The sequence below is a fragment of the Pleurodeles waltl genome, chromosome 5 (assembly GCF_031143425.1).
Source record: "Pleurodeles waltl isolate 20211129_DDA chromosome 5, aPleWal1.hap1.20221129, whole genome shotgun sequence".
In the NCBI taxonomy this organism is placed as follows: Eukaryota; Metazoa; Chordata; class Amphibia; order Caudata; family Salamandridae; genus Pleurodeles; species Pleurodeles waltl.
In genome coordinates this window covers 1,833,213,727-1,833,240,148 of record NC_090444.1, presented here as the reverse complement: position 1 = coordinate 1,833,240,148, position 26,422 = coordinate 1,833,213,727, and the positions used below count along the sequence as shown (strand labels likewise).

At 48.2% G+C, this 26,422-nt stretch overlaps 1 protein-coding gene across 1 annotated transcript in view; it reads right to left on the bottom strand.

The window, feature by feature from the left end:
• Positions 1–26,422, bottom strand: part of DNAH8 (dynein axonemal heavy chain 8) — a 9,979,189-nt gene that overhangs the window by 8,630,390 nt on the left and 1,322,377 nt on the right. The window contains exon 8 of the mRNA XM_069236651.1: positions 23,564–23,665. Within this exon, the coding sequence (XP_069092752.1) occupies positions 23,564–23,665 (102 nt within the window). The remainder of the gene's footprint in view (positions 1–23,563; positions 23,666–26,422) is intronic.

The window sequence follows — 26,422 nt, the reverse complement described above, 5'->3', positions numbered from 1 at the left end:
TTCCCACCAAAAGACTGCCAACAAGCCTTGCTAGCTGCAAATCATGCGGTTAGTGTTTTTGGACGCTGCTGTGGCCCAGGAGGGACCAGGATGTTGCAAATTGCGCCAGGAGACAGAGGGGACGTCGAGCAAGACAAGGAGCCCTCTCAGCAGCAGGTAGCACCCAGAGAAGTGCCAGAAACAGACACTACAAGGATGCGTGAAACTGTGCTCACCCGAAGTTGCACAAAGGAGTCCCACGTCGCCGGAGACCAACTTAGAAAGTCGTGCAATGCAGGTTAGAGTGCCGTGGACCCAGGCTTGGCTGTGCACAAAGGATTTCCGCCGGAAGTGCACAGGGGCCGGAGTAGCTGCAAAAGTCACGGTTCCCAGCAATGCAGTCTGGCGTGGGGAGGCAAGGACTTACCTCCACCAAACTTGGACTGAAGAGTCACTGGACTGTGGGGGTCACTTGGACACAGTTGCTGGATTCCAGGGACCTCGCTCGTCGTGCTGAGAGGAGACCCAAGGGACCGGTGATGCAGTTCTTTGGTGCCTGCGGTAGCAGGGGGAAGATTCCGTCGACCCACGGGAGATTTCTTCGGAGCTTCTAGTGCAGAGAGGAGGCAGACTACCCCCACAGCATGCACCACCAGGAAAACAGTAGAGAAGGCGGCAGGATCAGCGTTACAGAGTTGCAGTAGTCGTCTTTGCTACTTTGTTGCAGTTTTGCAGGCTTCCAGCGTGGTCAGCAGTCGATTCCTTGGCAGGAGGTGAAGAGAGAGATGCAGAGGAACTCGGATGAGCTCATGCATTCGTTATCTAACGTTTCCCCAGAGACAGAGACCCTAAATAGCCAGAAAAGAGGGTTTGGCTACCTAGGAGAGAGGATAGGCTAGCAACACCTGAAGGAGCCTATCAGAAGGAGTATCTGACGTCACCTGGTGGCACTCGCCACTCAGAGCAGTCCAGTGTGCCAGCAGCACCTCTGTTTCCAAGATGGCAGAGGTCTGGAGCACACTGGAGGAGCTCTGGACACCTCCCAGGGGAGGTGCAGGTCAGGGGAGTGGTCACTCCCCTTTCCTTTGTCCAGTTTCGCGCCAGAGCAGGGCTAAGGGGTCCCTGAACCGGTGTAGACTGGCTTATGCAGAAATGGGCACCAAATGTGCCCATGGAAGCATTTCCAGAGGCTGGGGGGAGGCTACTCCTTCCCTGCCTTCACACCATTTTCCAAAGGGAAAGGGTGTAACACCGTCTCTCAGAGGAAGTCCTTTGTTCTGCCATCCTGGGACAAGCCTGGCTTGACCCCAGGAGGGCAGAAACCTGTCTGAGGGGTTGGCAGCAGCAGCAGCTGCAGTGAAACCCCAGGAAAGGCAGTTTGGCAGTACCAGGGTCTGTGCTACAGACCACTGGGATCATGGGATTGTGCCAACTATGCCAGGATGGCATAGAGGGGGCAATTCCATGATCATAGACATGTTACATGGCCATATTCGGAGTTACCATTGTGAAGCTACATATAGGTAGTGACCTATATGTAGTGCACGCGTGTAATGGTGTCCCCGCACTCACAAAGTCCGGGGAATTGGCCCTGAACAATGTGGGGGCACCTTGGCTAGTGCCAGGGTGCCCTCACACTAAGTAACTTTGCACCTAACCTTTACCAGGTAAAGGTAAGACATATAGGTGACTTATAAGTTACTTAAGTGCAGTGTAAAATGGCTGTGAAATAACGTGGACGTTATTTCACTCAGGCTGCAGTGGCAGGCCTGTGTAAGAATTGTCAGAGCTCCCTATGGGTGGCAAAAGAAATGCTGCAGCCCATAGGGATCTCCTGGAACCCCAATACCCTGGGTACCTCAGTACCATATATTAGGGAATTATAAGGGTGTTCCAGTAAGCCAATGTAAATTGGTAAAATTGGTCAATAGCCTGTTAGTGACAATTTAAAATAAATGAGAGAGCATAACCACTGAGGTTCTGATTAGCAGAGCCTCAGTGAGACAGTTAGTCACTACACAGGTAACACATTCAGGCACACTTATGAGCACTGGGGCCCTGGATACCAGGGTCCCAGTGACACATACAACTAAAACAACATATATACAGTGAAAAATGGGGGTAACATGCCAGGCAAGATGGTTTTTTCCTACACTTACAGGGTGCCCAAATAGAAGTTCAAAGGGGCTGTAGCCCACTCCCTTCTGTGGGACCTCCCTATAGGCAAAAAAGAGGCATGGTAATAGGACATTTCACCTCCTCCTGAGTTTTTCAGAGATTCCAATTATCATACCTTTGAGAGTTTTATTAAACCTCTCAACTAACCCATTTCTTTGGGGATAGTAAGGTGTGGTGAATGAATAGGTTACACCATAATCTTTCCATATAGCTTTTAGGTATACAGACATGAACTTGCTACCTCTGTCTGATACTACCTCCTTTGGTAAGCCCAATCTAGAGAAAATACCCAGGAGCGCTTTGGCCACTGCAAGAGCTGTAGTGGTCCTCAGAGATATGGCTTCTGGATACCTGGTGGCATGGTCCACCACCACCAGTATAAATCTATTGCCAGAAGCTGTAGGAGGGTCTAGGGAGCCAACAATGTCAACCCCTACCCTTTCATAGGGTTCCACAACCACTGGTACTGGACTTAAAGGGTCCTTTGGAGAGCTACCTGTCTTACCACTGGCTTGACAGGTGCCACAGGTGCGACAAAACTCCTTTGTGTCTTCAGACATTTGGGGCCAGACAAACTGAGGGACTGGTCTATCCCAAGTCTTGCTATGCCCCATGTGATCAAATAGGAGAATGTTATGTGCTATGTTATGGTTCTGAATACAGGAGATTATCCTTACAGAACACCTTGTGGGTACCACTGACATCTCCTGTCTCCTGTTGGATAGCTTGCTGTCTTAAACCCTCTAGTGTGAGACAAGTTTGTTAACTCTTCCCTGGCTGGTCCCCCTGCACCTAAGAGCTCAGCTGTGTCAGCTTTGAGTTCCTCAGATTTAGGTTCTGTCCAGGGAATGGATTCCTCCTCCTCAAAGGGGGAATCCTCAGTGGAGGGTGGGGTAGGAGATAAGTTCTTACCCTTTCTACCCTTGGTTTTAGGAAGCTCTTGATCAATAGTTCCAGGATCCAGGTTTCCCTGTTCTCTTTGCTTTTTGGCCTGAGTCCTTGTTAAAGCAAAGATGTACCCTGGAATACCCAGCATTGCTGCATGGTCTCCCAAATCTACCTCAGCCCAAGCTGAAGTTTCCAGGTCATTCCGTAGTAGACACTCTACAGGTAGGTCTGTGGACACTACAACTTTTTTAGGACCAGTATCTTCCCCCCAGCTGAGACCAACAGCTGCCATGTGGTGGCTCACAGTATTGTTATGGGTGTCAGTCACTTGGTACTGGTGACCAAATAGGTGTTGCTCAGGGGACACCAGTTTTTCAGTCATAATGATAAAACACTGGCATCTGTGTCCCTGTAGGCCTCAGTCGGAAAACCATTTATCAAGGGATGCTGCTTGTACTTATCCATGTTAAAGGTGACAAGCAACAAGGGTGGCAAAATCAGTGCCCCCATCAGAGACTAAAACAGCCTCAGTGATTTCCCTAACTAAAGCAGCCCCCAATACACTTCCCAGAGTTAGCCCTGCCACACCCTTGGATTTGTTATTGTCATTATTATTCCCACCATTGCTGTTATTGCTAGGGGCACTGGGTATAGGAGTGGGGGTTGTAATGGTGGGAGACTTGGTGTTTCTTAGGACAGGAGCTGTCTCCTGGCCTATGGTCTTTGTTTTTATACACAAAGGCTTTTTCACCTCATTGTGAGAGGAAGAGATTTTAGACCCACCCCCAGAAGAGTTCTGTGGGCCTGATGAAGACTCCTCTTTATCTTTGTCCCCACCTTTTGTCATGAGACTCACCACCTTCCCTTTTCTTGTCTTTGTCCCCCCGTATGAGCTTTTCTGCTCACCCTTGTTCTGACCCATTTGTCTGCCTTCTTTCCAAATTCTTGGGAGAGGTCAGATTTGAATGTACCAAGTATTGGTGCAACAAATCAGACACAGACGTGTTAAGTAAATGCTCTCTCAGAATTAAGTTGTACACGCCCTCATAATCAGGCTGCCACGTAACCAGCCTTTCAAAGCTTTAACAAAACAGTCCAAAAGGTCTATTCAACCTTGTGAGGACGCTTTTCTGGTCTCCCTGAACTTTATTCTATATTGCTCAGTGGTAAGACCAAACCCATCTAAGAGTGCCTGTAGGAAGTTGGCTCTGAATATACTATCTCAATGTGAGAGATACTGTGCACACAGTCCAAGGGTTCCCCTTAGAGGTTGATAGAGGCAAAATTAGATAATACTAATGCTCTATTTTTTGTGGTAGTGTGGTCTAGCAGTAGGCTTATCAGAGGGTAGTGTTAAGCATTTGTTGTACACACACAGGCAATAAATGAGGAACACACACTCAAAGACTTAACTCCAGGCCTTTAGTTTTTATGTAGAAAAATATATTTTCTTAATTTATTTTAGAACCACAAGATTCAAGATTTGAAGCAAATACATAAAATGCAAGGTACTCCACACAGGTAAGTAAGGAACTTTGAATTAAAGCAGTAGTACACACAGTAAAGGTTAAAATGGCAATAAGCTATTTTAAAAGTGGACAGTGCAAAAATCAACACTTCCTGGGGGAGGTAAGTAAGGTTAAGTTACTGAGGTAAGTAAAGCACTTACAAGTTCAGTTTCCTGGGCATAGCCAGCCCACCGTTGGGGGTTCAAGGCAACCCCAAAGTCACTGCACCAGCAACACATGGCCGGTCAGGTGCAGAGGTCAAAGGAGGGCCCAAAACACATAGGCGCCTATGGAGAACAGGGGTGCTCCGGTTCCAGTCTGCTAACAAGTAAGTACCTGCGTCTTCAGAGGGCAGACTAGGGGGGTTTTGTAGAGCACTGGGGGGGACACAAGCAGGCACACAAAACACACCCTCAGCGGCACAGGGGCAGCCAGGTGCAGTGTGCTTAGCAGGTGTCAGGTTTTCTGTAGAAATCAATGGAGGGACCCGGGGGTCACTCTAGGGATGCAAGCAGGGCACAAGGGGGCTTCTGAGGCCAGCCACTGACTGGGTTAGGCAGAGGGCCGCCTGATGGTCACTCCTGCACTGGAGGTCGGTTCCTTTCGGGCCTGGGGGCTGCGGGTGCAGTGCTTGGTCCAGGCGTCGGGTTCTTTGTTCCAGGCAGTCGCGGTCAGGGGGAGCCTCTGGATCCTCTCTGCAGTCGTGCTGTGGGGGTGCAGAGGGGTCGTCTCAGGTTACTCACGAGGTCGCAGTCGCCTGGGAGTCCTCTCCGCAGAGTTGGTTCTCTAGTGCTCGGGCCGGGGGTGTGGGGTGCAGAGTGTGAAGTCTCACGCTCCCAGCGGGAAGAGTGAGTTCTTTAAAAGTTGCTTCACAGTTGCAACAGTGCTGCTGTTCTCTGGAGTTTCTTGGTCCTTCGGGTTCAGGGCAGTCCTTTGAGGCTTCAAAGGTCGCTGGTCCCTGTTGGATGCGTCCCTGTGCAGGTTAGTTGAGTCTGGAGACAGGCCAATAGGGCTGGGGCCAAGTCAGTTGTTGTCTCCGTCGTCTCTGCAGGGCTTTCAGGTCAGCAGTCCTTCTTTGTGTAGGTTGCAGGAATCTAATTTCCTGGGTTCTGGGTCACCACTAAATACTAAGTTTAGGGGGGTGTTTTCAGGAGGACAGTAGCCAATGGCTACTGTCCTGAAGGGTGGCTACACCCTCTTTGTGCCTCCTCCCTGAGGGGAGGGAGGCACATCCCTAATCCTATTGGGGGAATCCTCCAAACTCAAGATGGAGGATTTCTAAAGGCAGGGGTCACCTCAGCTCAGAACACCTTAGGGGCTGTCCTGACTGGTGGGTGACTCCTCCTTGTTTTTCTCATTATCCTCTCCTGCCTTGCTGCCAACAGAGGGGGCAGTGGCTGGAGGGGTGGGCATCTCCACTAGCTGGGATGCCCTGGGGTGCTGTAACATAAGGCATGAGCCTTTGATGCTCACCGTCAGGTGTTACAGTTCCTGCAGGGGGAGGTGAGAAGCACCTCAACCCAGTACAGGCTTTGTTCCTGGCCACAGAGGGACAAAGGCACTCTCCCCATGTGGCCAGAAATTTGTCTGGTTGTGCTAGGCTGGCAGAAACTGGTCAGCCTAGCACTAAGAGTAGGACTGGTATTCAGGGACATCTCTAAGATGCCCTCTGGGTGCCTTTTGCAATTAATCCCACACTGGCATCAGTGTGCATTAATTGTGCTGAGAAGTTTGGTACCAAACTTCCCAGATTTCAGTGTAGCCATTATGGAACTGTGGAGTTCGTGTTTGACAAACTGCCAGACCATATACTCTTTATGGCTACCTTGCACTTACAATGTCTAAGGGCTTGTGTGAGAAAGTAGCCTCTTTCTAGCCTTGTTACCCCCACTTTTGGCCTGTTTGTGAGTGTATGTCAGGGTGTTTTCACTGTCTCACTGGGATCCTGCCAGCCAGGGCCCAGTGCTCATAGTGAAAACCCTAGGTTTTCAGTATGTTTGTTATGTGTCACTGGGACCCTGCTAGTCAGGACCCCAGTGCTCATAAGTTTGTGGCCTATATGTGTGTGTTCCCTGTGTAGTGCCTAACTGTCTCACTGAGGCTCTGCTAATCAGAACCTCAGTGGTTATGCTCTCTCATTTCTTTCCAAATTGTCACTAACAGGCTAGTGACCATTTTTTACCAATTTACATTGGCTTACTGGAACACCCTTATAATTCCCTAGTATATGGTACTGAGGTACCCAGGGTATTGGGGTTCCAGGAGATCCCTATGGGCTGCAGCATTTCTTTTGCCACCCATAGGGAGCTCTGACAATTCTTACACAGGCCTGCCACTGCAGCCTGAGTGAAATAACGTCCACGTTATTTCACAGCCATTTTTCACTGCACTTAAGTAACTTATACAGTAAGTCACCTATATGTCTAACCTTTACCTGGTAAAGGTTAGGTGCAAAGTTACTTAGTGTGAGGGCACCCTGGCACTAGCCAAGGTGCCCCCACATTGTTCAGAGCCAATTCCCTGAACTTTGTGAGTGCGGGGACACCATTACACGCACTACATATAGGTCACTACCTATATGTAGCTTCACAATGGTAACTCCGAATATGGCCATGTAACATGTCTATGATCATGGAATTGCCCCCTCTATGCCATCCTGGCATAGTTGGCACAATCCCATGATCCCAGTGGTCTGTAGCACAGACCCTGGTACTGCCAAACTGCCCTTCCTGGGGTTTCACTGCAGCTGCTGCTGCTGCCAACCCCTCAGACAGGCATCTGCCCTCCTGGGGTCCAGCCAGGCCTGGCCCAGGATGGCAGAACAAAGAACTTCCTCTGAGAGAGGGTGTGACACCCTCTCCCTTAGGAAAATGGTGTGAAGGCAGGGGAGGAGTAGCCTCCCCCAGCCTCTGGAAATGCTTTGTTGGGCACAGAGGTGCCCAATTCTGCATAAGCCAGTCTACACCGGTTCAGGGGACCCCTTAGCCCTGCTCTGGCGCGAAACTGGACAAAGGAAAGGGGAGTGACCACTCCCCTGACCTGCACCTCCCCTGGGAGGTGTCCAGAGCTCCTCCAGTGTGCTCCAGACCTCTGCCATCTTGGAAACAGAGGTGCTGCTGGCACACTGGACTGCTCTGAGTGGCCAGTGCCACCAGGTGACGTCAGAGACTCCTGCTGATAGGCTCCTTCAGGTGTTAGTAGCCTATCCTCTCTCCTAGGTAGCCAAACCCTCTTTTCTGGCTATTTAGGGTCTCTGTCTCTGGGGAAACTTCAGATAACGAATGCATGAGCTCAGCCGAGTTCCTCTGCATCTCTCTCTTCACCTTCTGATAAGGAATCGACTGCTGACCGCGCTGGAAGCCTGCAAACCTGCAACATAGTAGCAAAGACGACTACTGCAACTCTGTAACGCTGATCCTGCCGCCTTCTCGACTGTTTTCCTGCTTGTGCATGCTGTGGGGGTAGTCTGCCTCCTCTCTGCACCAGAAGCTCCGAAGAAATCTCCCGTGGGTCGACGGAATCTTCCCCCTGCAACCGCAGGCACCAAAAAGCTGCATTACCGGTCCCTTGGGTCTCCTCTCAGCATGACGAGCGAGGTCCCTCAAATCCAGCGACTCTGTCCAAGTGACCCCCACAGTCCAGTGACTCTTCAGTCCAAGTTTGGTGGAGGTAAGTCCTTGCCTCACCTCGCTGGGCTGCATTGCTGGGAACCGCGACTTTGCAGCTACTCCGGCCCCTGTGCACTTCCGGCGGAAATCCTTTGTGCACAGCCAAGCCTGGGTCCACGGCACTCTAACCTGCTTTGCACGACTTTCTAAGTTGGTCTCCGGCGACGTGGGACTCCTTTGTGCAACTTCGGCGAGCACCATTTCACGCATCCTCGTAGTGCCTGTTTCTGGCACTTCTCCGGGAGCTACCGGCTTCAGAGAGGGCTCCTTGTCTTGCTCGACGTCCCCTCTCTCAGCTGGTCCAATTTGCGACCTCCTGGTCCCTCCTGGGCCTCAGCAGCGTCCAAAAACGCTAACTGCACGATTTGCAGCTAGCAAGGCTTGTTGGCGTTCTTTCGGCGGGAAAACACTTTTGCACGACTCTCCACGGCGAGATGGATTCGTCCACCAAAGGGGAAGTCTCTAGCCCTTTTCGTTCCTGCAGAAACCTCAGCTTCTTCTGTCCAGTAGAAGCTTCTTTGCACCCGCAGCTGGCATTTCCTGGGCATTTGCCCATCTCCGACTTGCTTGTGACTTTTGGACTTGGTCCCCTTGTTCCACAGGTACCCTAGATTGGAAATCCACAGTTGTTGCATTGCTGGTTTGTGTCTTTCCTGCATTATTCCTCTAACACGACTACTTTGTCCTTAGGGGAACTTTAGTGCACTTTGCACTCACTTTTCAGGGTCTTGGGGAGGGTTATTTTTCTAACTCTCACTATTTTCTAATAGTCCCAGCGACCCTCTACAAGGTCACATAGGTTTGGGGTCCATTCGTGGTTCGCATTCCACTTTTGGAGTATATGGTTTGTGTTGCCCCTATCCCTATGTTTCCCCATTGCATCCTATTGTAACTATACATTGTTTGCACTGTTTTCTAAGACTATACTGCATATTTTTGCTATTGTGTATATATATCTTGTGTATATTTCCTATCCTCTCACTGAGGGTACACTCTAAGATACTTTGGCATATTGTCATAAAAATAAAGTACCTTTATTTTTAGTATAACTGTGTATTGTGTTTTCTTATGATATTGTGCATATGACACTAAGTGGTACTGTAGTAGCTTCACACGTCTCCTAGTTCAGCCTAAGCTGCTCTGCTAAGCTACCATTATCTATCAGCCTAAGCTGCTAGACACCCTATACACTAATAAGGGATAACTGGGCCTGGTGCAAGGTGCAAGTACCCCTTGGTACTCACTACAAGCCAGTCCAGCCTCCTACATTGGTTGTGCAGCGGTGGGATAAGTGCTTTGAGACTACTTACCACTCTTGCCATTGTACTTTTCATAAGAGAAAAATATACAAAACAAGGTCAGTGTATATACACATAGCCAAAAAGTTTTAGCATTTCCTCTTTTCACTCTTTTCTAAGTACTGAAAAGTACTTCTAACTTTCAAAAAAGTTCTAAAAAGTTTTAAAAGTTTTTTTTCTCTGTCTTTCTAAAAGCTCTGACAAACTTTTTTTTCTTTTACTATCACTTTAACTCTCTCTAAAAATGTCTGGCACAGGCCAAAATGTTGATCTGTCCAAACTTGCATATGATCACCTTAGCTGGAAAGGAGCAAGGAATCTCTGCATAGAGAGAGGTTTGAGTGTAGGGAAGAATCCTTCCTTAGAACTGTTAATTAACATGCTTAGAGTACAGGATAAGGCCATAAGTGCCCAATCTGTAGAAAAAGTAGCTAATGGTTCTCAATCTGATCCAAGGACTCCCCCAGGAAAAGATTCAGGAAAGAAACTTCCTAGCCTGCCCATTACTAGACAGTCTAGCATAGTTGGTAATGATGATGAGCCACACCATATAAATAGTGTTGTCTCACATCATAGCAAAAGCATTTATTCACACCATACTGGTAGTGATGTTTCTGTTAGCCAAGCTGTTAGGGTGCCCTCTGTAAGGGACAGGTCTCCTTCTGTTCATTCCCATCATACCGCTGTATCTAGGAATGTCCCTCCCACCCACCCTGATGACAGATTGTTAGAAAGGGAGCTCAATAGATTGAGAGTGGAACAAACCAGACTGAAGCTCAAGAAGCAACAGCTGGATTTGGATAGACAGTCTTTAGAATTAGAGAAGGAAAGACAGAAGTTGGGTTTAGAAACCCACGGTGGCAGCAGCAGTATTCCCCATAGTCATCCTGCAAAAGAGCATGATTCCAGGAATCTGCATAAGATAGTTCCCCCTTATAAGGAGGGGGATGACATTAACAAGTGGTTTGCTGCACTTGAGAGGGCCTGTGTTGTACAGGATGTCCCTCAAAGGCAGTGGGCTGCTATCCTATGGCTATCATTTAGTGGAAAAGGTAGGGATAGGCTCCTTACTGTGAAAGAAAATGATGCTAATAATTTCCAAGTTCTTAAGAATGCACTCTTGGATGGTTATGGCTTAACCACTGAACAATACAGGATAAAGTTCAGAGAGACCAAAAAGGAGTCTTCACAAGACTGGGTTGATTTCATTGACCATTCAGTGAAGGCCTTGGAGGGGTGGTTACATGGCAGTAAAGTTACTGATTATGAAAGCCTGTATAACACAATCCTGAGAGAGCATATACTTAATAATTGTGTGTCTGATTTGTTGCACCAGTACCTGGTAGACTCTGATCTGACCTCTCCCCAAGAATTGGGAAAGAAGGCAGACAAATGGGTCAGAACAAGGGTGAACAGAAAAGTTCATACAGGGGGTGACAAAGATGGCAATAAGAAGAAAGATGGTGAAAAATCTCAAGATAAGCATGGGGATAAGGGTAAAACCAAAGATCCCACTTCAAATCTTAAACACTCTTCAGAGGGTGGGGATAAAACTAATTCTTCCTCTTCTTCTCAACCTGCACACATTAAAAAGCCTTGGTGCTTTGTGTGTAAAAACAGAGGCCATAGGCCAGGGGATAAGTCCTGTCCAGGTAAACCCCCTGAGCCTACCATCACTAATACACCAAGCTCTAGTGCCCCTAGCAGTAGTGGTACTAGTGGTGGGACTGCTGGCAACAGTCAAGCAAAGGGTGTAGTTGGGTTCACTTATGGGTCCATCATAGAAACTGGGGTAGTCAGCCCCAAGACAGTTTCTGTCACACCTAGTGGCATTGGCCTTGCCACACTGGCTGCTTGTCCCCTTACAATGGATAAGTACAGGCAGACAGTTTCAATAAATGGTGTTGAGGCCTTGGCCTACAGGGACACAGGTGCCAGTATCACTTTGGTGACTGAAAACCTAGTGCACCCTGATCAACACATCATTGGACAACAGTATAAGATTATTGATGTCCATAACTCCACTAAGTTTCTTCCCTTAGCTATAATTCAGTTTAGTTGGGGTGGAGTTACTGGCCCTAAGCAGGTGGTGGTATCACCTAGCTTACCTGTAGACTGTCTCTTAGGTAATGACCTAGAGGCCTCAGGTTGGGCTGATGTAGAGTTTTATGCCCATGCAGCCATGCTGGGCATCCCTGAGGAATTGTTCCCTCTCATTTCTACTGAAATGTAAAAGCAAAGGAGAGAAGGCCTGGAAACTCAGGATCCCTCTCCATCAACAGGTAAAAAGGGTATCACAGTATCCCCTAACCACCCTGCCATTCAGGATAGCATTCCTGTGGTGGGAGAAACCTCTCCTGGGGTGGCACCTGTTCAAAGGGAATCATCAGCTGGCAAAGCTGGACTCCCTGAGGTAGAAGTACCTCTCTGTGGGATAACTAACATTGGTGAGAAAAAGAGCACCATTTTAGTTAACATGGAGCATCCCTCCAACCCTCCGAGAGAAACTTTAGTGCAGAAACTCTGCACTGCCTCACAACACTTAGGACAGCATCCCTGCCCTAGTGTGGAGCTCATAGGACAGCATCCCTGCCCTGCTCCAACTCAAGAGAAACAGCATCCCTGTTCTCTCTTCCAGCCATATGGACAAAGTTTTTGCCCAGCTATGGCTTTACTGAGACAGCATCCCTGTCTGGCATTTCCATCATTACAAATAGGTTCAGTGGATAATTCCCACTGCTCTAAACTAAAACTTACTGATAGAAACTCTGAAAATACATCTTCACATTGTTGGTTAGCTAAAAAACTTCAAACAGGGTGGTTTACATCCCCACAGGGAAGTAACCATATAGTGGATGATAAAGGGAGTAACCAGTCTATTGCAGAGCTACTCTCTACTTATCACCACTTAGACAATAAAGTCTCAACTGGCCAAGGTTAGCCTTATTGTCCTTCGTTTGGGGGGGGGGGTTGTGTGAGAAAGTAGCCTCTTTCTAGCCTTATTACCCCCACTTTTGGCCTGTTTGTGAGTGTATGTCAGGGTGTTTTCACTGTCTCACTGGGATCCTGCCAGCCAGGGCCCAGTGCTCATAGTGAAAACCCTAGGTTTTCAGTATGTTTGTTATGTGTCACTGGGACCCTGCTAGTCAGGACCCCAGTGCTCATAAGTTTGTGGCCTATATGTGTGTGTTCCCTGTGTAGTGCCTAACTGTCTCACTGAGGCTCTGCTAATCAGAACCTCAGTGGTTATGCTCTCTCATTTCTTTCCAAATTGTCACTAACAGGCTAGTGACCATTTTTTACCAATTTACATTGGCTTACTGGAACACCCTTATAATTCCCTAGTATATGGTACTGAGGTACCCAGGGTATTGGGGTTCCAGGAGATCCCTATGGGCTGCAGCATTTCTTTTGCCACCCATAGGGAGCTCTGACAATTCTTACACAGGCCTGCCACTGCAGCCTGAGTGAAATAACGTCCACGTTATTTCACAGCCATTTTTCACTGCACTTAAGTAACTTATAAGTCACCTATATGTCTATCCTTTACCTGGTAAAGATTAGGTGCAAAGTTACTTAGTGTGAGGGCACCCTGGCACTAGCCAAGGTGCCCCCACATTGTTCAGACCCAATTCCCTGAACTTTGTGAGTGCGGGGACACCATTACACGCGTGCACTACATATAGGTCACTACCTATATGTAGCTTCACAATGGTAACTCCGAATATGGCCATGTAACATGTCTATGATCATGGAATTGCCCCCTCTATGCCATCCTGGCATAGTTGGCACAATCCCATGATCCCAGTGGTCTGTAGCACAGACCCTGGTACTGCCAAACTGCCCTTCCTGGGGTTTCACTGCAGCTGCTGCTGCTGCCAACCCCTCAGACAGGCATCTGCCCTCCTGGGGTCCAGCCAGGCCTGGCCCAGGATGGCAGAACAAAGAACTTCCTCTGAGAGAGGGTGTGACACCCTCTCCCTTTGGAAAATGGTGTGAAGGCAGGGGAGGAGTAGCCTCCCCCAGCCTCTGGAAATGCTTTGTTGGGCACAGAGGTGCCCAATTCTCCATAAGCCAGTCTACACCGGTTCAGGGGACCCCTTAGCCCTGCTCTGGCGCGAAACTGGACAAAGGAAATGGGAGTGACCACTCCCCTGACCTGCACCTCCCCTGGGAGGTGTCCAGAGCTCCTCCAGTGTGCTCCAGACCTCTGCCATCTTGGAAACAGAGGTGCTGCTGGCACACTGGACTGCTCTGAGTGGCCAGTGCCACCAGGTGACGTCAGAGACTCCTGCTGATAGGCTCCTTCAGGTGTTAGTAGCCTATCCTCTCTCCTAGGTAGCCAAACCCTCTTTTCTGGCTATTTAGGGTCTCTGTCTCTGGGGAAACTTCAGATAACGAATGCATGAGCTCAGCCGAGTTCCCCTGCATCTCTCTCTTCACCTTCTGATAAGGAATCGACTGCTGACCGCGCTGGAAGCCTGCAAACCTGCAACATAGTAGCAAAGACGACTACTGCAACTCTGTAACGCTGATCCTGCCGCCTTCTCGACTGTTTTCCTGGTGGTGCATGCTGTGGGGGTAGTCTGCCTCCTCTCTGCACCAGAAGCTCCGAAGAAATCTCCTGTGGGTCGACGGAATCTTCCCCATGCAACCGCAGGCACCAAAAAGCTGCATCACCGGTCCCTTGGGTCTCCTCTCAGCACGACGAGCGAGGTCCCTCGAATCCAGCGACTCTGTCCAAGTGACCCCCACAGTCCAGTGACTCTTCAGTCCAAGTTTGGTGGAGGTAAGTCCTTGCCTCACCTCGCTGGGCTGCATTGCTGGGAACCGCGACTTTGCAGCTACTCCGGCCCCTGTGCACTTCCGGTGGAAATCCTTTGTGCACAGCCAAGCCTGGGTCCACGGCACTCTAACCTGCATTGCACGACTTTCTAAGTTTGTCTCCGGCGACGTGGGACTCCTTTGTGCAACTTCGGCGAGCACCGTTTCACGCATCCTCGTAGTGCCTGTTTCTGGCACTTCTCCGGGTGCTACTGGCTTCAGAGAGGGCTCCTTGTCTTGCTCGACGTCCCCTCTCTCTGCTGGTCCAATTTGCGACCTCCTGGTCCCTCCTGGGCCTCAGTAGCGTCCAAAAACGCTAACCGCACGATTTGCAGCTAGCAAGGCTTGTTGGCGTTCTTTCGGTGGGAAAACACTTCTGCACGACTCTCCACGGCTAGTGGGATCCGTCCACCAAAGGGGAAGTCTCTAGCCCTTTTCGTTCTTGCAGAAACCTCAGCTTCTTCTGTCCAGTAGAAGCTTCTTTGCACCCGCAGCTGGCATTTCCTGGGCATTTGCCCATCTCCGACTTGCTTGTGACTTTTGGACTTGGTCCCCTTGTTCCACAGGTACCCTAGATTGGAAATCCACAGTTGTTGCATTGCTGGTTTGTGTCTTTCCTGCATTATTCCTCTAACACGACTACTTTGTCCTTAGGGGAACTTTAGTGCACTTTGCACTCACTTTTCAGGGTCTTGGGGAGGGTTATTTTTCTAACTCTCACTATTTTCTAATAGTCCCAGCGACCCTCTACAAGGTCACATAGGTTTGAGGTCCATTCATGGTTCGCATTCCACTTTTGGAGTATATGGTTTGTGTTGCCCCTATCCCTATGTTTCCCCATTGCATCCTATTGTAACTATACATTGTTTGCACTGTTTTCTAAGACTATACTGCATATTTTTGCTATTGTGTATATATATCTTGTGTATATTTCCTATCCTCTCACTGAGGGTACACTCTAAGATACTTTGGCATATTGTCATAAAAATAAAGTACCTTTATTTTTAGTATAACTGTGTATTGTGTTTTCTTATGATATTGTGCATATGACACTAAGTGGTACTGTAGTAGCTTCACACGTCTCCTAGTTCAGCCTAAGCTGCTCTGCTAAGCTACCATTATCTATCAGCCTAAGCTGCTAGACACCCTATACACTAATAAGGGATAACTGGGCCTGGTGCAAGGTGCAAGTACCCCTTGGTACTCACTACAAGCCAGTCCAGCCTCCTACAGCTTGCTTAGACACTGTAGGGGCATAGTGCTCATGCACACATTCCCTCACCTGTGGTATAGTGCACCCTGCCTTAGGGCTGTAAAGCCTGCTAGAGGGGTGACTTACCTATGCCACAGGCAGTGTGAGGTGGGCATGTCACTCTGAGGGGAGTGCCATGTCGACTTAGTCATATTCTACCCACCAGCACACACAAGTGGTGATGCAGTGTGCATGTGCTGAGTGAGGGGTCCCCAGGGTGACATAAGCCCTTAGAGACCATCCCTGGCATCAGGGCCCCTGGTACCAGGGGTACCATTTACAAGGGACTTGTCTGGGTGCCACGGCTGTGCCAATTGTGGGAACAAAGGTACAGTTTAGGGAAAGAACAACACTGGTGCTAGGGCTTGGTTAGCAGGGTCCCAGCACACTTTCAATCATAACTGGCATCAACAAAAGGCAAAAAGTCAGGGGGTAACCATGCCAAGGAGGCATTTCCTTACACAACCCCCCCCCCAACGAAAGAGGATGAGACTAATCTTTCCCAAGAGAGTCTTCATTTTCTAAGTGGAAGAACCTGGAAAGGCCATCAGCATTGGCATGGGCAGTCCCAGGTCTGTACTCCACTACAAAGTCCTTTCCCTGTAGGGAAATGGACCACCTCAACAATTTAGGGTTTTCTACTTTCATTTGCATCAGCCATCTGAGAGGTCTGTGGTCAGTCTGAACTATGAAGTGAGTACCAAAAAGATATGGTCTCAACTTCTTCAGGGACTAAACCACAGCAAAGGCCTCCCTCTCAATGGCAATCCAACACTGCTCCCTCTGGAGTATCCTCCTGCTACTAAAAGTAACAGGCTGGTCAAGGCCATCATCATTTTTTTGGGACAGGACTGCTCCTATCCCATGCTCAGAGACATCTGTCTGCACAATGAACTGCTTAGAATAATCTGGAGCTTTCAAGATTGGTGCTGTACACGTAGCTTGCTTCAGGGTGTCAAAGGCCTTTTGACAGTCCACGGTTCAGTTCACTTTCTTGGGCATTTTCTTGGAGGCCAGTTCTGTGAGGGGTGTCACTATTGATCCATATCCCTTCACAAACCTCCTATAGCACCAAGTCAAGCCAAGGAATGCCCTGACTTGATTCTGGGTTTTTGGAGCTTCCCAGTCCAGAATAGTCTGGATCTTGGGTTGGAGTGGCAGACCTTGGCCTCCACCTACAGGTGACCCAAGTAAACCACAGTACCCTGCCCTATCTGACATTTAGATGCCTTGATTGAGAGGCCTGCTGCTTGCAGGGCCTGCAAAACCTTCTTCAGGTGGACCAGGTGATCCTGCCAGTTGGAGCGAAAGGCAGCAATATCATCAACATAAGCTGCACTATGGACTCCAAGCCAACAAGGACTTGATTCACCAACCTTTGGAAGGTGACAGGGGCATTCTTTAAGCCAAAGGGCATCACAGTAAACTGGTAGTGCCCATCAGGTGTAGAGAATGCCGTTTTCTCTTTTGCTCAAGGTGCCATTTTTATTTGCCAGTACCCTGCTGTTAAGTCAAAGGTACTTACGTATTTGGCAGCGCCTAATTTATCTATGAGCTCATCTGCCCTTGGGATGGGGTGAGCATCTGTCTTGGTAACAGAGTTGAGCCCTCTGTACTCCACACAACACCTCATCTCTCTCTTGCCATCTTTTGTGTGAGATTTGGGGACCAAGACCACCGGGCTAGCCCAGGGACTGTCAGAGTGCTCAATCACTCCCAACTCCAGCACCTTGTGGACTTCCACTTTGATGCTTTCCTTAACTTGGTCAGACTGTCTAAATATATTGTATTCTTGACAGGCATACTGTCTCCTGTGTCCACATCATGGGTACACAGGTGTGTCTGACCAGGGGTGTAGGAGGCTGGCCTGGCTTGTAGTGGGTACCAAGGGGTACTTACACTCTGTACCAGGTCCAGTTATCCCTTATTAGTGTAGAAGAGGTGTTTCTAGCAGCTTAGGCTGATAGAAGGTAGCTATAGCTGAGCAGCTTAGGCTGAACTAGGAGACATGCAAAGCTCCTACTATACCACTGGTGTCATATGCACAATATCATAAGAAAACACAATACACAGATATGCTAAAAATAAACGTACTTTATTTTTATGACAATATGCCAAAAGTATCTCAGTGAGTACCCTCAGTTTGAGGATGCCAAATATACACAAGATATATGTACACAATACCAAAAATATGCAGTAATAGCAAAAGTAAGTAATGCAAGCAGTGTAAAGTTACAATAGATTGCAATAGGAGCACATAGGTATAGGGGCAACACAAACCATATACTCCAAAAGTGGAATGCGAACCACAAATGGACCCCAAACCTATGTGAGCTTGTAGAGGGTTGCTGGGACTGTAAGAAAACAGTGAGGGTTAGAATAATAGCCCACCCCAAGACCCTGTAAGGTAGGTGTAAAGTGCACCTACAACCCCCAGAGAGCACAGAAGTCGTGATAGGGGGATTCTGCAAGGAAAGCCAACACCAGCAATGCAACAACAGTGGATTTCCGGACCTGAGTACCTGTAAAACAAGGGGACCAAGTCCAAGAGTTGCGACAGTGTCGAGAGTGGGCAGATGCCCAGGAAATGCCAGCTGAGGGTGCAAGGAAGCTGCCACCGGATGGAAGAAGCTTGGTGTTTTGCAAGAACGAAGAGGACTAGGAACTTCCCCTTTGGAGGATGGATGTCCTACGTCGTGAAGAAGCTTGCAGAGGTGTCCCCACGCAGAAAGACCGCAAACAAGCCTTGCTAGCTGCAAGGGTCGCGGTTAGGATTTTTGGATGCTGCTGTGGCCAAGGAGTGACCAGGATGTCGCCACTTGGATGAGGAGACAGAGGGGACACCCAGCGAGTCAGGGAGCCCTCACAGAAGCAGGCAGCACCTGCAGAAGTACCGGAACAGGCACTTAGAAGGGGAGTGAACCGGAGTCCACCCAAAGTCAGAAAAGGGAGTCCCACGACGCCAGAGGACAACTCAGGAGGTCGTGCACTGCAGGTTAGAGTGCTGTGGACCCAGGCTTGGCTGTGCACAAAGGAAATCCTGGAAAAGTGCACAGGAGCCGGAGCAGCTGCAAATCACACGGTACCCAGCAATGCAGTCTAGCGTGGGGAGGCAAGGACTTAACTCCACCAAACTTGGACTGAAGAGTCACTGGACTGTGGGAGTCATTTGGACAGAGTTGCTGAGTTCCAGGGACCACGCTCGTCATGCTGAGAGGGGACCCAGAGGACCGGTGATGCAGTCTTTTGGTGCCTGCGGTTGCAGGGGGAAGATTCCGTCGACCCACAGGAGATTTCTTCAGAGCTCCTGGTGCAAGAAGAAGGCAGGCTACCCCCAGAGCATGCACCACCAGGAAACAGTTGAGAAAGCCGGATAGGATGAAGCGATACAAGGTTGCAGTAGTTGTCGTTGCTACTTTGTTGCAGTTTTGCAGGCGTCCTGAGCAGTCAGCGGTCGATCCTTTGGCAGAAGGTGAAGAGGGAGATGCAGAGGAACTCTGGTGAGCTATTGCATTCGGTGTCTGAAGAATTCCCCAAATCAGAGACCCTAAATAGCCAGAAAAGGAGGTTTGGCTACCTAGGAAGGAGGATAGGCTAGTAACACAAGTAAGAGCCTATCAGAAGGAGTCTCTGACATCACCTGCTGGCCCTGGCCACTCAGAGCAGTCCAGTGTGCCAGCAGCACCTCTGTTTCCAAGATGGCAGAGGTCTGGAGCACACTGGAGGAGCTCTGGGCACCTCCCAGGGGAGGTGCAGGTCCGGGGAGTGGTCACTCCCCTTTCCTTTGTCCAGTTTCGTGCCAGAGCAGGGCTGAGGGGTCCCTGAACCGGTGTAGACTGGCTTATGCAGAAATGGGCACCATCTGTGCCCATTAAAGCATTTCCAGAGGCTGGGGGAGGCTACTCCTCCCCTGCCTTAACACCTTTTTCCAAAGGGAGAGGGTGTAACACCCTCTCTCTGAGGAAGTCCTTTGTTCTGCCTTCCTGGGCAAGCCTGGCTGGACCCCAGGAGGGCAGAAACCTGTCTGAGGGGCTGGCAGCAGCAGCAGCTGCAGTGAAACCCCTGAAAAGGCAGTTTGGCAGTGCCCGGGTCTGTGCTGGAGACCCGTGGGATCATGGGATTGTGCCAACAATGCCAGGATGGCATAGAGGGGGCAATTCCATGATCTTAGACATGTTACATGGCCATATTCGGAGTTACCATTGTGAAGCTATACATAGGTAGTGACCTATGTATAGTGCACGCGTGTAATGGTGTCCCCGCACTCACAAAGTTCAGGGAATTGGCTCTGAACAATGTGGGGGCACCTTGGCTAGTGCCAGGGTGCCCACACACTAAGTAACTTAGCACCCAACCTTTACTAGGTAAAGGTTAGACATATAGGTGACTTATAAGTTACTTAAGTGCAGTGAAAATGGCTGTGAAATAATGTGTGCATTATTTCACTCAGGCTGCAGTGGCAGGCCTGTGTAAGAATTGTCAGAGCTCCCTATGAGTGGCAAAAGAAATGCTGCAGCCCATAGGGATCTCCTGGATCCCCAATACCCTGGGTACCTCAGTACCATGTACTAGAGAATTATAAGGGTGTTCCAGTATGCCAATGTAAATTGGTGAAATTGGTCACTAGCCTGTTAGTGACAATTTGGAAAGAAATGAGAGAGCATAACCACTGAGGTTCTGAATAGCAAAGCCTCAGTGAGACAGTTAGTCATAACACAGGTAACACATACAGGGCACACTTATGAGCACTGGGGCCCTGGCTGGCAGGGTCCCAGTGACACATACAACTAAAACAACATATATACAGTGAAAAATGGGGGTAACATGCCAGGCAAGATGGTACTTTCCTACACTCTCTGAAAGATATCTGCTGCTCCTGGTCTCTGGAACCGCTGCTGGTCTGCTTTGGAACCGAAACAAGTCTGATCCTGGTGGGAACGCTCCCATTGCAACATTGTTTCTCCAGATCCTGCAATAATTCTGCAACATCCAAGGCTGTGCATCCTCCATGGTCACAAGGACTCTGTTTGCACCTTGAAGCACAATGGAATCTCTCTTGGAGTGAAGGAGTCACTCCCCTGCATCAGCAGGCACCTCGAGACAGCTTTGACCGGCTGGTAGGGTCTGCTGTCCGACCGTCATTGAAAGGCCCTGTATCACAGGTGGTGGGTTTGTGGCCTCATCTGTGACCTGCTTGTCATCTGACCAAATTGTGAGACAGTGGGTCCCTGCTCCTACCACTAGACTGGACCCCATGTGCACCGCAACTGTTACACCTCCCAAGGTTTATTGACTCTTCCTCCAGGAGATCTTGAGGTGGCAAGAAGCCCCAGCCTCCAGCACTCCGCAACTTGATGATCAACCCCTGTCCTGTACTTCTGTTTTGTTGTGCTCCTGAGGCCTACTTGTGACTCCTTGTGTCCATCGCCTGCGGGTCACTCGTGGGGGCTCCAACAACTTCTGCTACCCTTCCTGAATGCTGAGGGCCAGCCTTGACTCCCCCTTCAGGGTAGAGTCCTCTGGACATTGCTGGTCCCCAAAACTTTGCAAAACCATCTTCAGACCACTCCTAGGACCTTCTGCAGCTCCTGGACTCGGCAGCTGGACTTCTTCTTTCACCAACCTGCAGGAACTTCACCTCTGGGAGGGTGGGCATTGTCACCTGCCCTACCCAATCACTTGCAAGGGTGCTGGACTCTGTCCCCTTTCTTTACAGGTCTTTAATGTCTTGAATCAGCTCCTGGGTTTAAACAGCCTGGTCCACAGGCTGTGACAGCAGCTGGTCATCCAAGGCTTCACCTGACTTCAGCAAGGGTCCTTTCACTCCTATGCATCCGGGTCCCCTGTTGTAGGTACTCCCATCTTCTTGATATCCTTGAGTGGGGACACTGTCTTGTCAGTTGGTTTCAACAGGGTCCACTGGAAAGGGTCCTGAAAAGCACGAACTCCAACCACTACTATCCTGTGTTGGCCTGTGGAGCGAATGGGTAGGTAACCTCTGTGCACCTGATCACTGGGAACACGTACTGTACTTACCTTTGGTGTTTTCATACTACCCCAGCTCCTAGCTCACTGCCCCACTTACCTTGGTTGGGTTCACTATTTTGCATTTCACTTATTAGTATATGGTTTGCCCCCGCACTCCCATAGGGCCCTATACTTTTTGCGCTGTTTCAGCTGGTTGTTTCGTATATATACTGTCAAGGAAATCACTTTCGCTGACATGTATCCAGGTTAGGGAAGGGCACACCAATGATCCCTCTCAGATTCGATCTAGGTTTAAATAGTATTAAAGACACAGCAGGTCTGAGACCACTTTTATACTGGATTTGAATATGGAAAATGGATGAACTTGAACCATTCAGGGCGGCAATAAGAGATCTCATAACATCCCCGCAGGGCTGGGAAAAATCCTATGGTTGAGGGAGATGAAATCCGCTTGGGAGAAATTAGGTTTCCCTCACTATTGGAAGTACCCCGAGCTGATCCCTGCTAACGCTAGACAACTTGTTAAAGGGAGGTACAGGGGGAAAATTAACGATGAGCTTTTCCACCGCAATGGGATTGGCTGGCTAACTGAAGAGTTTCTTCAGCTTAAACAAGAACCTCGGCCTGAGAATTTCATGGACCTCCCTATACCTGCACGTGCCCGCGCCTTTTTCTTCCAGCTAAGATATGGCATTTTACCTGTCAACAGTTTTACGGCCCGTTGGTCAACAAGTAATCCCACGACTGATAGATGCATAAATTGTCTCCGATGTAAGGAAACACCCGAGTACGTGTTGTTCTTCTGTCCCCTTTATAAGAGCCCTAGATGGAGGTGGATCATCCCTTTGTGCAAAGTTTTACTTTTGCAGGACCAAGCTAATGCCTTCAGAATATGCAAATATGATCCATCCACGTTGGGAGTAAGCTCAGTTACCAAATATCTGTCTGTAGCTTGGTCGATCCGTCACAGGTTCACCCTAGCCTCGGGGCCCTGAGTTGGATTGGTACTCTATGGCTTATGGACAGGGGCTCCAAATGGATTGCCTTGGATTAGTCAAGCAGACTTTAGGCTTTTAATGTGTCACCTATTTCAACTCGGATGGGGAATTTTATCTAATCAGTGTGTGGATTTTAAATATTTCAGGGTCACTGGGGGATTTTAGTATATGATTTTGAGAATGCATATTTTACCTTTAATTATTAATAAACCAAGGGTTCTGGTGATTTTCATCTATAGTACTGTTTAATTGATATTGAATGTAGTTTAAATTGAAGATTATTTTTACAATTGTTTACATAATTTAGTCCTAAAAGCACTGTTTTAACAATCATTTCTATATTCTTACAGTGCACCATATTGTATATTGCTGGTGTCTGAATTTTTCCTCTTCTTTTTATTAGAATTGTTTTTTTGTGAGTAGCTATGGTTCTAATAGTTTTTATAGATGCATTTTTAGCTCAAATTGTATGGCATCTATGAATCATTGACACGAGCTTTTATCATTGCTATGTATGATTGTTTTATTGTATTTTAATGGTCTAAATTTAGACCGAATAAATAAAAAATAAAAAATATACTGTATGTAGGTATCTCCTGAGGGAGATATACCAATGTTGGTCTAGTATTTAGTGCTGCAATAAAGAAGCCTTTATTTTTGTAAAACTTGTGTGGTTCTTTCTTGTGAGTGAGTTACTGTCTGACTACTGTGGTACTGCAAGTGCTTTACATTCCTCCTGGATAAGCTTTGGCTGCTCGCTTCAGCTACCCATAGAAAGCTTTAGCTATCTGGACACATATTCACTATCACTAAGAGTTGCCTGTACCCAGTATAGGGTGCGACACCATAGGTGTACACCATAAACTGAGCCAGCCGCTTACACATATGAAATACATTTTTTTCTAAAAAGCTTAAAAGTTTGTTGACCTATTCTGTAACGGCAATGTAAGAAAGTTAGCCAGACAAACACTTTTTTACACACCTGGATTCTCTTTATTACCACTTCTATATTCTGATCCCAAACACGAGATTTCCCATTGTCAGTAATGTATGCCTTACAAGTTGTAACCATTTGATTTGTGACCTGTGATAGGAAAGTAAAACAAACAAGAAGCATTTTGAAAACTGTAGTATGTACATATATTAATAATCAATGTAAACTATTGTGAAATAAGCAATTCATCTAAAGTACAAACAAGTAACACTGAAATGGTGAAGTTAATTTTGTGAGGGACACAATATCCTGTGAAATAATGAAGGTGCGTATGGTCTGACTGATGCAGATGACTGATTTTATACATGCCTAGGCAGTACAACTTTATTTGGAGAGTTCTTACAATTGTCACAAAAGTAGTGCAGAAATATAATAGATAATAAGGCCTTCATTCTGAGTGGCCCGGTAATGAGGCTGGATAATAGCAGCTACTGGCCTGATCAGATATACAAGATGCAGTGTTTCATACATCGACTGCAGCTGCTGAAAAGAAGCTGTAATCCCCATACCTAATAATGGTAGAAAACATGTAAATCAGTTTGGAAATACTGACTAGCTCCTCATCCAGTTCTTTGCCCCTTACTTACATAATGAAGTAATGAGGAAAATCCTCACAGAAGTCACCCCTGTTAAATAAAATAGTTCCACTCACTTAAAGTATTAAAGGGGAACAGAACATAAAAACATCCAATTTTGTTATGTGCACACCCTCAAGTACACTTCCTTTGGCCTGTTTTTTTAGGCGAAGCTTAACAGCGCAGCTGTCAGACAATTATTTAAGAGTCAGAAAGAGAGGGGCTTTGGCTGCAACCACATGTTGAAAGTCATGATTACATGTTTTGTTTGAATAGAAGGTGAGTGCTTCCACAAAAAAGTGCTTAGCTTCCACATAGCTGTGATCAGTTTGTTTATTTATGAAGCTGCATGAGCTTTAACATTCAGGGTCACACACTGTAGGAGGCTGGCCTGGTTTGTAGTGGGTACCTAAGGTACTTACACCTTACACCAGGTCCAGTTATCCCTTATTAGTGAAATGTAGGCAGTGTCTAGAAGCCAGGCTCTCTGGAGGTCGATGTAGCTGAGCAGCCAAGGCTTATCTAGGAGACATGCGAAGCTCATTCAGTACCACTGTAGTCACACAGAACTCAAATACATGAAAGAAAGTACTCAGTGTTACAAACATAAAGGTACTTTATTTTGGTGACACAAATACCAAAAATACCATTGAGACTATACTCCCTTAGGAGGTAAGTAATACACAAATTATATACACTAGTATGCAGAAATAGGCACAAAAACAGTTAGAAAAAAGTGCAATTAGTGAAAATCACAATAGTTAGAAATGGGCCTTGGGGTAACACAAACCATATACTAAAAAAGTGGAATGCTAATGTTGGTTTCCCACCTAGGCAAGTGCAGTGTGTAGAGGGGAGCTGGAAGTACTAGAAAACCCCAAGGGTACGTACTAGAACCCACCCCAGTGACCAAGAAAGTAGGAGTAAATCACAGTAACTTTCCCAGAACACACACAGAAACGAAAAGGAAGATTATGCAAGAATCAGAAGAGACTACAAGACACCAACAGTGGATTCCTGGACCTGAAGACCTGTGGAAGAAGGGGACCAAGTCCAAGAAGCACAGAAGAGTCCAGGGAGAACAAGAGGCCCTGCTAGTAAGGAAGAATAGTCAGTACTGCACCCAAGAAGAGTCAGTTTCCTGGTTGGTGCAAATGATGTCCCACGATGGATGGATGATTGCAGTCTGCTTTCGTCGCTGGAGTCCGCCAACAAGGCTTGGCACACGCAAAGCTAGCGGTTAGGGGAAAATGGCACTGCTCAGGACCAGGAAGGACCAGGTGGACTCTACCCAGAAGAGGGGCGTCATAGGGGGCTCTCAGCAACTCAGAGAGCCCACAGAATACCAGGCTGCGCGCACAGGAGTCCCACAGCACAGGGACATAGAAGGAGCAAAAGAGGCCCAAACAGCACGACGACAAAGGATCCCATGCCCCGTAGAACCACTCAGGAAGCAGTGCGTTGCATCATAGAGTGCTGGGGGTTGGAGCTGCAAGATGCACAAAAACTTTGTGGAAGGATGCCAACAAGCCTTGGCAACTGCAAAACACGTTGTGCACTTGGGTACTGTCTTGTGTGGTGAGGCAAGCTCTTACCTCCACCAAAGTTGGACAGTGGGATGTTAGGACCATCGGGACCAATTCAGTCCACCACCCGTGATGCAGGATCCACGTAGCTCGGCAGGAGAGGGTATCGACGCAGCCGGTCGTCGTTGCAGTAGGTGTCTGCTGAAGCCAGGGAGTGGCTCCTTCACCCCAAGGGAGATTCCTTCAATCTTCTGGTGCAGGCTAATGAAGGGCTGTCCTCAGAGGATGCACAACCAGGAAACAGTTGAAGTTGCTGGCAGGGGCTGAAGATACAATGTGCAGAAGGCGTATTGCTTCTTTGCTGCAGTTTGTAGAGTTCCTGGAGGGTCCAGATGCAGTTTTTCGGTGAGAAGTTAAAGTGGAGGATACAGAGGATTCCTGCTGGGGTCTTGCAATCCGAATCTGAAGAACCAGCCAAAAGAGCAACCCTAGATAGCCCTGAAAGTGGGATTGGTCAGCTTACTAGGTAAGCACTTATCAAGGGAGGGCTCTGACGTCACCTGCTGGCACTGGCCACTCAAATGCTCCCAAAGTTCCCTGCCAACTTGGAGTCCAAGATGGCAAAACCCAGGGACCCTCCGGAGGAGCTCTGAGCAACACCACTGGGGTGGTGATGAACAGTGGAACGGTCACTCCCCTTTCCCTTCCCCAGTTTCGCGCCAGAGCAGGGACTGGGGGTCTCTGAA